This window comes from Rhopalosiphum padi, chromosome 4, assembly GCF_020882245.1.
Source record: "Rhopalosiphum padi isolate XX-2018 chromosome 4, ASM2088224v1, whole genome shotgun sequence".
Lineage (NCBI taxonomy): Eukaryota > Metazoa > Arthropoda > Insecta > Hemiptera > Aphididae > Rhopalosiphum > Rhopalosiphum padi.
The window spans coordinates 33,200,765-33,217,541 of NC_083600.1; the positions used below are offsets into that span (position 1 = coordinate 33,200,765).

The 16,777-nt window shown below is 27.4% G+C and overlaps 2 protein-coding genes and 1 long non-coding RNA gene across 5 annotated transcripts in view; 1 reads left to right on the forward strand and 2 right to left on the reverse strand.

The window, feature by feature from the left end:
* The window catches only part of LOC132929656 (uncharacterized), a 163,117-nt gene that overhangs the window by 93,691 nt on the left and 52,649 nt on the right, over nt 1–16,777 (reverse strand). The window lies entirely within an intron of this gene.
* LOC132930188 (uncharacterized) lies at nt 6,677–14,993 on the forward strand. Of its 2 annotated transcripts, none has more exons than XM_060995912.1 (22): nt 6,677–6,950; nt 7,333–7,398; nt 7,838–7,903; nt 7,971–8,207; nt 8,418–8,650; nt 8,845–9,049; nt 9,329–9,415; nt 9,587–9,706; nt 9,790–9,930; nt 10,385–10,522; nt 10,608–10,744; nt 10,990–11,179; nt 11,271–11,341; nt 11,437–11,674; nt 11,765–11,883; nt 12,018–12,213; nt 12,287–12,426; nt 12,589–12,754; nt 12,905–13,146; nt 13,251–13,323; nt 13,402–13,613; nt 14,285–14,993. In XM_060995912.1, exons 1-22 carry the CDS (start codon nt 6,860–6,862, stop codon nt 14,471–14,473), a joined length of 3,357 nt encoding a protein of 1,118 aa, XP_060851895.1. In that variant the 5' UTR covers nt 6,677–6,859; the 3' UTR covers nt 14,474–14,993. The 2 variants fall into 2 exon arrangements, with proteins under 2 accessions (XP_060851895.1, XP_060851896.1); XM_060995913.1 differs by having other exon boundaries at nt 7,838–7,888.
* Nucleotides 14,509–16,703, reverse strand: LOC132930189 (uncharacterized). The gene is made up of 2 exons (XR_009662196.1): nt 16,309–16,703; nt 14,509–15,238 (listed from the first exon to the last, which is right to left on the reverse strand). It is a non-coding gene; the product is annotated as an uncharacterized LOC132930189 (long non-coding RNA).

Below are 16,777 nucleotides of genomic sequence, written 5' to 3' on the forward strand. Positions count from 1 at the left end.
ATCTAAATAATTCAAAACATACAATAGAAGTAATATAACAAATAACAATAATAATAAATCTATATCTTATGTGAAGGCCGATGATTACGTAAAAATCGAAAACGCTTATTACGATAAGCATCATGTACGATTTGTAAGTTAAATGTCAATATACTAGTAATATATAATATATGCCCTATCTATGTAATAACTCGCAGGTCTCTCAACCTTCCGTACAATATCAAAGAAATCTTCGACGAAGATCAAACCCTAAAAATTAACACTCATTGTTAAATGTAACCTTATCAACAAACTCTAATTTTACGAGAATATATTGTAATTTAAAAAGAAAAATGTTGGCTAATAACCTTATTAGCAGTTGAAGTTTATAACATTTTTAAATAATAAAAAATAATAATAATAATAATATCGGTGTAATAAAAAGTCAACGAATCGCGAACTACATACACAGTTATTATATTGTATATCGATCTAATTATTATTCAGTGAATTATCTCATTAGTAGTCATATGAATTTTTATAATTACTTCTCAACGGCGCGTCTCACGCGTTATCACCTATTTTATTTATAAAACCTCATTGAGCGTAGACAAATAAACTGAAATAAATATATTATAATAAGTATATAGGCAATCTAATTATTCACAAGTTTTAATTTATAAAATGGCAACAACAATAAAAACGTATACTGAAGTACTTTATTATATCTTTATAATTCAAAAGTATACGATGCACACATCACAAGTTATTTATTTTGTAAATAACTGACTAACCTACCTACCTATAATATACTGTTACAACCCACAGGACTACACACTATTATTATGATACCTGTTATCGAATTGAATTGTCACAGTTACTCGGGATATTTAAAAAGGCAACAATGAGATAAGGAGTGTCACACTGCAATAGTTGAACAATTAATATTATCGTGAAACTTTTGTAACGTAAATAGGTGATGGAAATTTAATAGGTATTATAATTTTATATTTAATATACGTTTTTCGTGAGAAGTTAAATTTGACAAATAGTTTTGTTTATCGGTAAATATTGAATAACAGTTATATAGGATCGCGTCCGGACGTACCTACAAGTGTTTTACAACTATGAAAATAAAATAATATCGAGTAAAATTATAATATCATACCCATAATGTCATGTGGATACATAGCAGTAATAAATTATATTAATATTATGCATTAGTTTTAATAAAATATACAGTTACAATACAACATCACGTCAAAGATGAAAATTAATACTATAGTATTATATAGTTCAAATCAAACTATAATTGTGTGAAATGTAAATTGTAGCACCTACTTTATTTGGAAAATGCGGAAAGTGCAGCCTAATTATAGGTATATCCGATGGTCGTCTAAATTATAAGTATACACGTAAAGTAATGGGAAACGAGCGAAAATAGAATATTTGTAACAGTGAATACCAATAATTATACGATAGACTAAAGAGTAGTGCGATTTGCATGCACTATATCTGCATCTATATATCTTACTTTTTTATTTCGATTATGATAATTATGAATGATAGCATTATTTGCAATTAATATATTAGTTCTATAAACCAACAATAGTAGGGCAATCGAATGACCACGGCGTGCAACTCAACGATTTCCTAATACAAATATATCGATCACTTATTCTCACTTATTTAGAACGTAAAAGATTTTACGTATATTATATTACCCACAAGTAAAAACTACTGCTATATAGTAATACTAGACCAATTTAGACATGTTTTTTATAATTTTAAAAATTCTAAGTGTCTGCCATATTAAATATGTACATTCCAACACTATAATATTATTATTAATTATCATTTATTATATTATTACGACTCGTAATAATTATTGAGAAAAACAAAATAATAATTAATAACCACTAAAACGAGAACTGATGAATTTAAATATACGCAAGACACAATATTACAATGTTTTGACAAAACAAAAATAAATAATAATAAACGGCTGGTTTTGTTTTAAACAATACGAAGTATACTTTTAAAAAAAGCGTCATAGTTGCGAAAGCATGAGGTTCTTTATACGCAATATCCGAGCGTGGTTTAATTTTTAGACATGAACGAGCAGTTTCAATCGAAATCGTTATAATATCTCCTCCGGAATATCGAGATTTTCGCAACGAATATATATAGTATATATGCGACCGTTGGGGACCTAACGTTAACTATAATATACCAACGAGGCCACGAAAACCGCACGAGTGCTGCAGACGAAAGAAAAATGTCTGCGCTGTGTACATATCACGTTGCAATACGAAAAACAAAAACATATTCGTACCACTAATATATGTCTTAATGTCTATAGGTATATTATTATATCTCAATAGATTTGCAGTGCTGCAGCTATACCGACTGACGACACTCGAATATATATCAAAGTCTCACTTTTTATACCCATGGGTGCACCAACACGTTAAAAAAACATATTTTAAATAATTATTACTTTTTACAAAATAATTACTTGTAAATAAATATAACCAGTACTCGAGTATAATTCGTGTATACGTATAGGGTTAAATCAAGTACGCTCAACAATACATTTTTTTTTGTGTTCAAAATGTAAAATATATGTTTGTTCAAATTCTAATTTTTTGAATTTTTAAGTTGATACCTCAAGTATATACAATATACGTTATACGTATACCTACTTATTAAACTATTAGACTATAGAGACGATATTTTACATCTTATTTTTTATACTTCATTTATGTGGATTTTGCGATCGTGATTTTATTTGGATTTATGAAATCTACATGGAAGTATTGACCTATACATATAGATACATGTAATACATAAATTATGCACAACTACACAATAAACATTGTAAGAAATAGTCGTATAATATAAAGTATAGAGAGACGTTATAGTGCGAGGAACCGGAAGTGAATAAAATATACAGGAGCGATTTCGATGTTGGTCTAACCTACCTTGACTATAATATTTGACAAGGAAAATGATGGTGACGCGGACAGTGCACCGTAAGTGATGATAGGTTCATAAATACACGTGGGTATAAAATTGTATAGACTCGTTCCATCGATGATAAATTCTGTCGTCTTGACATTACACAACGATATATGCACTCGCGAACGACGACGCGAAAACAGTTTGATCGAGAATCGAACGATGCGCAAAGAAACAGACCTCTAGCGACCGCGTTTTCCTCAAACCGACTAACCGGCGATGCGGGAATTCTCGCGGTTATCCGTTCGTAAGTATAAACAATGCGTAACACGGTTTTAATAGGCCAGTTTCGGACCGAGCGAAAATCGGTTAAGGCGCGTCAGATGTGGTGGGAACGCTGTCAACACACACTGCAGCTGCTGTCATCCGTCGAGGGGAAAACCGACGGAAAATACCAAGTGGTATACCCCGGTTTGCAAATAATATAAACCATATTCGAACAACAGTCACCTCGACCGTGGTATGACTTATGTATCAGTTGATTTTGTGCACACATGATTTACTACGAGTGGTCAACCCCGATGATTTCCATCGTCAGTGATCAGTCACTGAAAACATTTTTACGTTGTCGCGCGGTTGTCGTAATAAAGAGTTTAGAATAGCGGTGTCCGTTCGTGATGCGAACAGTAAGGTGTGGTACAGCACGACGGAGTTTCTATTTGTAACAATATTATAAATACCCGTTATATTAGCAATTTCAAACAGGCCTGTCTTTAAGAAAAGATCTTGGGCGTCAGAAAGTTACACTTAGATTTGGGATTTCTCGATAGAAAAAATAAATAAGAAATAAATTATATTATTTAATAACATTTAAAATTGTACGTTTTATTGAGGAGAAATAATAAAAACATTTTTTTAAATAAAGTAGTAATTTGATCTAATAAGTAAATAATTATTGAGGTTCGAGCGCCGTGCGCCGAGCGGTATAGTAATACTATCAAAAATCCCTAACGCTTTTTTTGTTAAATTTAGTGCTTTTAGCCTTAATCTGCTTCTAACATATAAATAGTATTTTCCATACTACCTTCTTTGGTTATTTCGATGTAATACAAAAACTACACTATTTGTTCTGTTCCTAAGGGAAGTTGGACAATTCTTCCAGAATTAGTTAATTTTTAATCAATTGTAGAATGAATAAACAATTATGATTTGAAAATTATGTTAGGCTTTGCAAGTATTCTCAAATCAGACGGTCCTGATTTCAAACAACGCGTCGATGTCAACGCAATAACCATCCACAATACGTGATTCGATAATGAATTTCGATTTCAAAGTCGTCAAAAGCTTGTATTTAGTTTGTATAGATGAGGTACCTGGAAGCCTCACCATACCGGGTGCTCAATATATTATTTATTTTGCATCTTAAGCATCGGATATCACATTTTTAGGGACCTATGAAGAGCCACTTTTGACCAACGCACAGTATACAATCTTAGTCAAAAATAAATTATGAAAACTTAGTTTTAGATATTATACGACTTTAATATATATATTACTCGATATTTAAGGGTCCTGGTGATAGCATGGCATCCGACCGCCAGGGAATATTTTAAGTTAAACTTGCGAGTGTTATATTTTTTGGTAATTAAATTTGAATTGTGGTTAAAGGATCTCATTATTATGTAACACAGCAGTATTTTATCGAAATCGATTGATATATCCGTCACTCCATACCATATTTATAAATTATCTAAGCTATTTTTTTTATAGAATCACTTTATTTCACGTTTAATTATTAGTATTTAATGATGATCTTAAATAATAAAAAAATAATAAGAATTAATACGAGTAATTATATATTGTGCAAGTTTTAAAGTGATAATCATAATCTCGGAAAAAATTTAGATATAATATATTGAACAATAATTAGTTAACACGCACAAAATAAATTGAAAAATAACCAATGTATTATTTATTAAAATAAAATAAAATTTTAGTATAACGGTTACGATTTTATTTCTGAAATAGCATCACATGGATATTGTGTTTTATGCACACCTACTATATGGTACATAACTACATAAGTGATGGATCGCCCGAAACGGCCGAAATGTGCCAACCTATATTGTACGGTGCAGCAGCAGATCGTCGATCAACGGTCACCGCAATGACCGCAAATATAACCCGTTTGTCAAATATCGGCCATATATTATAACGCAGTCATAGAGAGAATTCTGTACATATATACTTTTATAGATATATATTGGACGTCGTCGGTTCGGCTTTTTAATTTTAGATACCGATCGATAAATCGGAGCTATATTAATGGCTTATAGCGATATTAGTGATAAGTATTACAACGATGTCCAACTTTTTCGAATAGAAGGAATGCATACAAAGAGACGACTGCACCACAGACTCATTAGGAAAGTTGTAAATAATTAGTTATAGTAAATTTATGAATGCAATGTAAGCGAAAATGTAGTAGGTAATAAATATCGTAAACATTGTAATCATTTTAAATATTGTGAAATGTTTGTTTGATTATATATATCTTTTTATATGGGACAAAAATTATTTATAAATGATAATTGACCTAAATCTGTAATAAATACGTAAGTTACATAATGTTATAAGATGGCCCTATAGGCCGGCGCGATGTACTAATTGTGGTTATATATTAAATGAGGTGACATCAGGACTCAAACTCAGAAGTTATAAATAGGTTAAGATATATCTATAGGTTAGCTTTTTTTTACCATTATCTGAAGCTGAAATGGGTAAACAAAATGTATGACAATTGCTCTTAATATCAAACACGTTACTCACTTTGCTGACCATATTTTGCATTATCATACACATCAGAAGATACAAATTACAACTTATAATAAACTTTGTATTAAATTTTAAAGATGTTTTGAAGTGCCTAATTTTTTTTATAGGCATTTCAAGAAAAAAAAAATTAGAAAATCTAAAATTTCAATTGCCTATAAATAGTTTAAAACAAGTCAAAATATTTTGAAAATTTAATCGTAAATAGATAACACTAATATAAACATTTGGTGAAAATTTCAAGTATTTACAGTTTTTGAGTTACAGCAAAATAAAAAAATCGATTTTGTCGAAAATTGATAATGCGTAAAAATTCTCGTTTTTTCGTTACTATTTTAGGGTTTCTCCTGACGCTTTTGAAAACTACTGAAATTTTGTTACTTTTGAACCCCCAAAGTACCAACTAGATGAATTTTCCTTTTCTAAGAGTGGTTGGAAGTTAAAAATCAAAGCACTATAACAACTCCAAAACGTGATGACAGACACAACAATAAAAAAAAATTTAAAAAAACACACATCATTGAAAAATATTAAAATCAATACATTCATCACTCTGTTTAGAATCTAAAAAAATAACAAATTAATAATGTTCAAAACATCGAATAAAAAGAAAAGTAATGTTTGAAGAATGGCTCAATGTCCATATTAAAATCAGTATGGTAAACTAATATCCTATAAACCTTATCATCGTAAAATATTAATAGGGATCAAAGTGTAGGTTAAGTACGTTCCAACGCTATATATATATAAATATATAATAATAAATTAAACTAGAATAGACAAATAATGATTAAAAAATCAGATGGAAAGTAACTGTAATAATATTTATTTAGATTATCACAGACGAAGAAAATATTTATTACCTGAATACATTTCTTGTATTTCATTCAATCTCATACATGCATTAGTGAACAGTGGTGTTCTACACAATATACTATGTATACTATATTAAACAATGAGCAATATTATTTATTTTAAATTCTAAAAACATTGTGACTTTTTTAATAATATTAATTAATACATAACATAACATATAACATATAATATATATAACATTTTCTTTTAAAACTCCCAGGTACTTAAAAAAATGAATGTAAAAACCGTCAACGTACTGATTTTATGGATTCTCGTTATCGGCGGATTAGTAGTTAATGAAGGAAAACTACAATATGAAAGAAGTATGTTTTTTTTTAATTTCTTAATTAATTATTTACAACCCGTTAAATATTGTTTTTTACATTATTTGAAAATTATTACAATAATTATTTTTGCAAATATAAATACATATAGAAGTACAAAATATAATATTTTAATTGAGCGTATTAATTAAATGTCCTCAATATTTCATACAACTTCTGTGATTCATAATATATTTGTTTTTTTTAAAGTGCATAATGGAAATTTACATAAATTAATACATTAGTGTAATTACCTGTGTAACTTTAATTTGTTATAAATATAATAATTTATTTTCATTGCATTAGACAAATTAACTATTGATGAAGAAATTAATTTTATATGCAACAATGAAAGTAAAAATCGTCATTGTATTTATTTTAGATTGTCAAATCGTCATCGGAGATGGAGGACTCATATGTACTGATGTTGAATACAAATCTCATTCAGGTATATTTTAAATATTTACAACCAATTCAACAAAATTATTTCATGACATAATTTAAAAACTATTAAAATAAATATATAATTATCAATGTGTATTATTTATATAAATTCTTGCATCTTATTATGCGTACCTATCTATATACATATTTGAAGATTAAAAAGATAACTTAATCACTGATAAGTAAAATATTCAGCTTAGGGTGTATAATATTTTTATATGTATCTCAACAAAACATAATTAGTATAAATATAAATAAATATATATACGTATATTGCTATAATTTAAATAAGTTATGGATAATTAAAAATTGAATATGTAGTTCCTCGTGTCTTTAATCTGAAGTACATTTATTATGATTTATTGGAATTAAATTATATACATATATGCATATATTAAATATTTATAAAAAAATTAATTTTTACTTTTGATATTTTTTCTAAGATGATTATGACATTACAACAATTTGTAAAACAACATCGGTAAATAATGCTGGTAAAGAAAACATTCGTAAATATTTAACAAATAACTTAATTTGTAACATTTGTCATATAAACATAAAATAAACTATTTTCAGTAAATTCATTGAATGATGCTGTTAATGGATTAAGGTGCTATGACGTAAAAATTCATTTGAGAACAAATGCTATTGGAATGCCAATTAACTTAAATGGATTCATTCCGAGTTCTGATAGGAAAAGTTTAGAATTTATAGCAGACAGAAAATATCAAACAACATTAAACAATATTTTTACTCGAAACCAAATTACATACAACACCACAGATTGGGCCATGACGGCATTGATTATGTCTAGTACGTACATTACAATATTAAATTTTATATTCAAATTTTAAAAGATGTTTGAAAATACTATTATATAACGATGATAATAATGATAAATAATATGAAATTATTGAGAAGTTTTGAAAAATAAATTTTCAAAATTGTTAAACTAGTTTTTATTTATAAAGTTCTAAAATAACCTAACTTATTTGGATTTTTAGCAAGTACTTATTGTTATAGATGGAGCAGTAATACCGAAGGATTTTTATTACAATTTGCTCTTATGGAAAGCTAACACTGCTAAAGAATCGTTCAATATCAAATGGACACAAAGGAATTCAGTTAAAATGTGTATATCTATATCGTATTTACTGAGAGATGAATCGAAATGTACGTTATCATTGGACGTATCTCAATTAGATAGAGATCATTTTGAAAAAAAAATCATGCATTCCTATGATATAAAAGAATCGGTAATTATATATTTTACATGTATATAAATATGTAATACCACCAAAATAATAAAATCTATAAAAAAGCATAAATCATTTTTCCAAATTTAAAAGAAGAAGAACAAAAACATGATGCATTTTATGTTTTTTTTTTTTATACACATATATGATGGACTTCTTGGTCGATTTTATAATTCAAACTTTATTTTATACAGAAAGATCTAAAAACGGTATTATTTAAAAATGATAATTGGTTACACGAGAACAAGACATATAGTTTAAATTTTAAGCTCTTAAAAAAAACAATAGAAAAAGAGATGTACAGTTCAAGATATCAAAGCAAGTATTATACTGAAACAGTATATGTCGCAGGTTGTACAATTGGAATTAAACGTATAGCCCAGTGCACAGATGAATACGGTATTTAAGAATTCAAATTAATATCAAAGTACTACAGTAACATGCAAAATTGAAATTTTATTCAAATTTAAATTACAACATATTTTCATTTAAATTTTTAAAATGTCTGTAATCGATATTCATTCTTAAATTGCAAAAAGTAAAATATTATCCAGTCAAAATAAATACACTGTTATATTATGAATAATTATGTTAATGAACACAATCAATTTTTTATACACACTTATAAATTATAATATACATATTATACAATGATAATAATAATTTTATGTTAAATAGAAAATGAAGATATATTGACAATAAATGAGAAAGAATTACAAGATACACCATCTAATGCTTCGTTAACCGTCGACATTTATCCATTTGGTAAAAAATTAGTTACATTTAAATTATTTTTAAATATTTTATCAATGGTACTAGTGTGTAATAGTATAAGTGTTGGAATAACTAATAGTTACACAAAGAATAAGCAATGAATCACGTATAATATTCTACCTTATATAATTTTGTTTAAATATAAGATAATCGAAATTTTAGATTATGAACCACGGCAAAAATTATTAATTCCACAAAGTTTGGGGTGCTTTAACGGAGGTTTTGCAAACCAAAACAGATGTATATGTCCTCCTGGCTTCAAAGGCAATAACTGCGAATATGGTAAATAATTTAAAAAATTTACTAAAATTATCATATACATATAAATTAACTGTGAACTTGGTAACTTCATATAAACTTATTAGGATGTGGATCGAACAGATTTGGCACTGACTGTACCGGAATGTGTTCAATACATCAAACACAGTGTCGGCAAATGATATTTTGTACCAAAGGATTTGGGTGCAAATGTCCAGCGGGATATAGTGGTTTCAATTGCACCAAAGGTATGTTGAATAAGTTATACATAATTTATTACAATATATTTAATGCAATTAACATGTCAATGTACGTTCAAAAAAAGATTTGCATGTATCGTATACGAGTAGGTACTTGGAAGGATACATTTTTTATTAATTATTTTATTATTGTGTATTATAGAGTTTTATAGCGTATCATTTTCAATTGAAACTGTAATTTTTAAGCAAATTAAAGTGTCTAAAGACAAAAAAATAACATTTTTAGTACCTAGCGAGGATAAAGAGCATATTATCTAACTATTCTATAATGATATCAGCAATATTCTATGATATGGACTTTTCATACACTTTATATAAACTATTTGTGCACATAAATATTTTATTTTGCATATTAAAAAAAAAAATTAAGTATTAGTACACATAAACCCTGGATCAGTTAATAAAACATGAATAGTATTATTAATCAACGTTTTACAACCAGAATGTACGAGTGGTACGTACGGCGTAGATTGCGAGCAACAATGTCCAGAAGGGTGTCGTTTAAAATCATGTAACGTTTACACTGGCGTTTGCAACAAAGGATGTACGGCCAGTTACATTGCACCCGATTGTAAAGAAAGTAAAAATAAAAAACTTAAAGGCCCATACTGTTAGTTATATGGATAAATATTATTAATATGGTATAATTCGTTTTGCGATTATAGAGTACCCGTGGCTCAAATCTCCGCCAAAACTGGAATCGTCGGATTATAGGTCACTAAAATTGAAAATTGATTTAAATACAGATAACATACAAGGCAGTAACAACATTAAATCGGTGTATTATCAAATCATATTTAAGGTAAATAACACATCAATTGATAATAATTATAAATATTAAGGATAAAAGTTATTATAATAATAATATAGTATACCTAAAACCTAAACATAATGCATCAAGGTAAAAATATTATATTATTGACAAATATCAAATTAATAATTATACAAAAAATAATTTAATTAACAAATGACTATCAAGTATTTTTATATTAATTTATTTGAAACGTCACTCATTTGGTGTATTTATAATATTTATATGTATTTAAGATTGTTTCAAATGAATCGGAATTTCAATACTTAGAACTAAAAGAAATTGGAGACCAAAAATCCATAATTGAAATCACAGACAATCTAAAACCCGGAATATCGTATACTTTTGGTGTGATCCTAGTTTCAGAAGACGGAAATAACAATATAGAAGATATCAAAATTGTCAATTATTCCACCAGATGCCTATGTATTAATAAAAATAATAAACTCACTGTTTACAATAAATTTTTTATAATATTTAAGAACCTAAAGTAATAATAATAATTTTTATAACATAGTGCCGAAAAGTACAAATTATAATGTTAATTTGATGAGTGGAACAGACAACATAAATGTTACATGGAATAAGGTAAAAACTAAATTAAAATTGCACACAGTGCTTTTTTATAATAATATTATTGTTTTCATGTGTTTACATCTTGCTATATTTGATGGTATATCTAGCTTAATGACCAAAACGAAGAGGACTGCAAAATAATGGAATATTTATTGAAACTGATGTATTATAATACGGATTTAAAACAACTAAATTATTCAGAAGAAGTAAAATCCAATAATAATCATGGATATATATTTGAAAATCTACTATCCGGTGAAAAATACGCAGTACAAGTAACAGCAATAACGGCAACAGGTCAGGCTGAACCATCAATGTTGTCATATATTTACACCGAACCTTATGGTACGTAAAACATTTCAAATAATACAATATTTATTTAAAATTATTTCTATTAACTGTAAAAAATCAATTAATGTTATTCCCATTTTGTAGGACAAATTCAAATAAAAAACATAAAAATCAAATTTAATGAGAATTCATCACTGATAATAACGTGGGACATTGATGAAAAATACGCAAGTACGTCGTTGGTTTATGAAATTAAATACAAGGTATGATGATAATATTATTTTTTATAACTTAACTATTCAATAAATAAAGGCAGACAAACAAAAAGTTTATATTGTAATCGACAATATCAGGCAGTTTTATTAATAACATAGTAAATTCAAAACTGTGTCAATAGGTTAATAAGCATTTTAGTTGTTCAAACAAAATCATTACAAACAACTGGACATCACTACTAGTTTACAATAAGACCAGACAAGAAATCTCGAATTTGATACCAAACACGCAGTATATTATAAAAATTGATCCCAAAATTAAAGGATATACTTACGACGACTATTCTAATATGATTTATGTGAAAACACCTATATCTAGTTAGTAGTATTCATACATCTTAAGCATATTCAAAATATTTAATATGATTTAAAATGATTAATATTATTATAGAACCAAAGTTAAAACCAGTAATTAATGACGAAAATAGTTCATACATCACAAATCAAAGTGCATATTTCAATTGGAAGATGAACATGACCGAGTGTTCTAAACTAAATGGTTTCTTTCGAGGATACCAGATCATACTAAAAGTTAGTATAATAATATAAAAAACATACTTAATTTGCATATCTACTAAGAATTTTGCAGTATTTTTCATATAGAACAACGTTAGTTGACTAACAATGTACAACACATCAAAAAATATTTTAGTCTTTTATTTAATTTTAAACATATGATATCGTATTGTTTAGAATATTGTCGAAGGCACGCAAGTAGTAGAGTCAATTAAAGAAAACACGGTAAGCTACAACGAATTAAAACCAGACAACAAATACGAGGTGCAAATATATGTACTGACAAATGATGGATACAACATAGAACAAGGATTGTTAATACCGTTCAAAACCAAAACTAAATGTAATAATAATTTCTCTTGTTTAAGTTCTAACAAAAATATTTTTACTGCAATTTCCCTTCGTCTAACGTCTCAATCCTCATGAATAACCTACTAGGGTTATACTTATTACTTACTATACGTAATTTCTAAACAATATGTGCACGTTTTAGTTTTAGTACCAGTGGACGAATTAATAGTTTACAAGAAAAATTTAAAGAAAAAATCGATTGGAATCAGATGGAGTTACCCCGATGAAAATGTCATTAACGGTTTTATCGTCATCGCAATCGATGAGAATTTGAATAGTACAAAGCAAATTATCATAGAACCCGCGGAAAGATGCGTTGCTTGGCCATCATTTTACTGCACTACTTTTGATAATCTAATACCCAACAACCAGTACACCATAAAAGTATTATATTATTTATCTTGTCTCAAATTTAAGATTATTTTAAACAACTAGGTTATAAGTTTATAACACTTCATAATATTGACAATATTATCCATTTTATATAGATAAAAGCCAAGTCACTAGACTATCCAACAGGTGGTTCGACGGCATCGGTCGTCACTAATTTCAACGATGGATGTAACTATAATATATAATATATTGTTATTGGTCTTAAAAACGTTAAATTACAGTATGTTTAACAATGAATTCAAATAGTTTCAGATAAACCGGAAAATCTCAGGACAACAGACGTAGGCTCCACGTACATTTCCCTGGAATGGGACATTCCATGGATACTCAACGGTGTATTGAAATCGTTCATAGTGAACATAGAAGAGATTTCGTCACAAGACATCGAAAAATGTTGTGACAGTAAACCAGACTTAGAGGTTCCGGTAACAGAAGAACTTCCAACCTATAACTGCACGGTAATTATATGAATTAACTTTTTATAGTTTTTGATCGATCGCAATAAATAATATACATTAATATATTTGTATTAAAATCCATATGGCCATAGTTGAAAACTATATATTTATTTTTATTTTTTTTTATTGATTTTGATAATTGTATAATTCTTTTTCAACAACTATATAGTCATTATAATAAATCAGTATATATATTATATTTATATACATTTTAATGATTTGAAGTATTCAAATTAATTGTTGATAGTAAAAAAAGAATATAATTAGATAGTTTATTATAGTATTGAGATAGTGTTTGGATATGTATGTATATTATAATTATTAAATGTAATTTAAATTAGGTTTACTATTTAGTATTTTTATTGTTTTGAAGTATTCTATTGTGTTGATTTCGTTGTCTTGATTTGGACCTAAGCGTATTCCAACAAGGTTGCTTATGTTGAGTACCTCTCTTTGTTTCTCATACAGTCTGTGTTCCTCGAAAATATTTTTGGTTATGAGTGTGGAGCCGCATGATTGACATATTGATGTGTTGCCTTTTCCCATCAGATATCCATGTGTCATTCTTGAGTGTCCTATTTTGGCTCGATTCAGTATTTTTACGTTTGTGATACAGGGAAACGATTTAATGAAATATTATAAGCTGTATACTAAAATATGGTACATTTCAGGTACAAGACTTAAAGCCTGGTTCCACATATTCGATTGGTGTATTATCGAAGACTTCGTCTTATGGTCAAACTAGTAAAATACACGTGAAGACTGTGCAGTCTACATTTACGGCTGTTACCGGTGTTGAACACGAAAAGCCAATACAACTCGAAGCAAATACAACCTCGGACAAACCTAACGTACTCTAATATAGCCGTGGAAAATAATTTCTCTCTTCGAGTAATTTATATTATGATTGTATTTTTAGATTCATAGCGTATAATTTATTTATATTTTGGTATATTCACATTATTGTTATTTTATGTTTATCGAGCTTTGTGATTCGGTTTAAAACCAACCTGCAATAATAATAACTTATGTTACCAATTACATACTCATAAATGTACTTAATTTCACTAACAAAAATAATTTTTAAATTTTATTCATAGCGTATCATATTGATTACGTTTTTCTTAAGTCTATTATTTCAATTTAATTCCGATGTAGATCTATAATAATATATTATTAAGTGAATATTTAAACCATATGTAAACAATTATAACATATGCTTAAATAAATTAATCATGAATTACCTACATATCAAACATATTATATATAATAAACAAATTATGTATTGATACTCGTTCTAGTGATGTAAATTAAGAATATTAGGATAAAAAATAAATAAATAAATATGTTACAATAATTTATATTGTACAGTGAACTAGTTTTTATTGATTTTCTCATTTTAATTATTAATATCTATATTAATAGTCTATCTGATTGTATAAGGAAAAACTATTTAAGTGAACAATTTTCAAGGCGGTTTTACCCGAGCTTCAGCTCCATACAAAAGTACAATGATATATCGTTGATCCATTTTCATAACATCGGATTACACGTGGCCGTATGTATTCCATACAAAGGTGAGATCAGTTGCTAGACAATGAACGTCCCTCAAGGGTTTTATAGGACTACGAAAAAAAAAATATATAAACAATATATTCACAAGAGTAAAAAATTTTATAGCTGAAATACAATCATTCAAACGACTAAAAATTGTGTTTAACGTTTATCATAGTTTATAACTTGGAACATTGTATGGTCAATATAATGTTAAATATGATGTGTATAAAAAACATAGACATGTTTAAGGGGGTAGCAGAGTGAGCAGGTGTCTCCCTAGCGACGAATGTTAGAAGAGTTTTATAATTTTTATCATTAGACAATTTAATTAAAATTTTAAAACATTTAATAAAATTAATATTAGATGTATTTAACATAATATAATAAATATTAAATAAAACCGAAATTTTTTGTTAATGATAACGAAAAATTGTGTATCACATAGCTTCCAAAATTATACTGAAGACATCAAGTGTTTGCTTATAAAGTAATAAACTAATAACGTAAAAGGCCATATTGCACATTTCCATTGACACCGTGACTGTAGTTGATTGTGTATACCCAGTAGACTGTATATCTTCTGACCTAATGATATAAAGATCTAAGGTGATGAACATGCCGTACAAAGTATTAACACTACATGACCACGTAGTTTACTTACACCTTAATTTGTTTTAACGTGTTCTATACGGTTTTATTGAAACAATATATTTCCTTAAGTAATGAAAATTCTTAGATTTGTTTTTTGTATTAGTTTGTATTTTAATTTATAAGATTTCTCCAAAAATTGCTAATAGAGCAAAGAAGGCTGTCGTAAGAGCAAAAATATATAATTGCGACGATAAAGTGAAATATTGGATGAATGAAACCTTTTAATACATTAAATTAAAAGGATACATCCATCAATATTTCACTTTATCATCGCAATTACATATTTATGTACATTTAGTATATTTATTTTAATATTACATTATTTTCATGTACCATAATATAGAAAACAATAATAACGAGTACATTCGTGTTCTTTATGTGTAGATTGAAACATCAAAACTTATTTATTCGTCAATAACTATTATTATTCTTAAACATTTACACAAAATTGTACTCAAAACTGCGATACATATAATCATATACTTACATGATTACATCATTAGGTACAATAATTTGAAAATCATGATTATATACAACAATAAAGTTCAAATAAAAAATTATTATCTTTAGAATGTATATGATGCATACTGAGGTATTATACAATATTAATACCATTAATGAAATATTAAACGAATAAAAAATATATTATAATTTATAAGTAATAATGCCGATTGCAAAATAAATGCCCAACAACATGAGAATCAAAAAAAAAGTTTTATCAAAAATATAAATTAACACTGGTTACGTTATATAGTCGCTAGAAGGTATATAACACATGATCCCGTGCAAAGTAAGAATCAAATACAAGTTGAAATAAATCAAATAAAAGTTACGTTCGAAGGATGGATCAACATCCATATTATAATCAGTATGGTAAAATAATACCTTAGCATTTTAAAATGTTAATAGAGATCAAAGTTTAAATTAGATTATGCGTATTCCAATACTATATACAA

Excerpts from the sequence above, each read along its gene's own strand:
- LOC132930188 (XM_060995912.1), top strand. The coding sequence starts at position 6,860 with ATGAATGTAAAAACCGTCAACGTACTGATTTTATGGATTCTCGTTATC. Across the intron at positions 9,931-10,384 it reads TGGTTTCAATTGCACCAAAG|AATGTACGAGTGGTACGTAC; the intron begins GTATGTTGAATA and ends TTTTACAACCAG. Across the intron at positions 11,675-11,764 it reads TATTTACACCGAACCTTATG|GACAAATTCAAATAAAAAAC; the intron begins GTACGTAAAACA and ends CCCATTTTGTAG.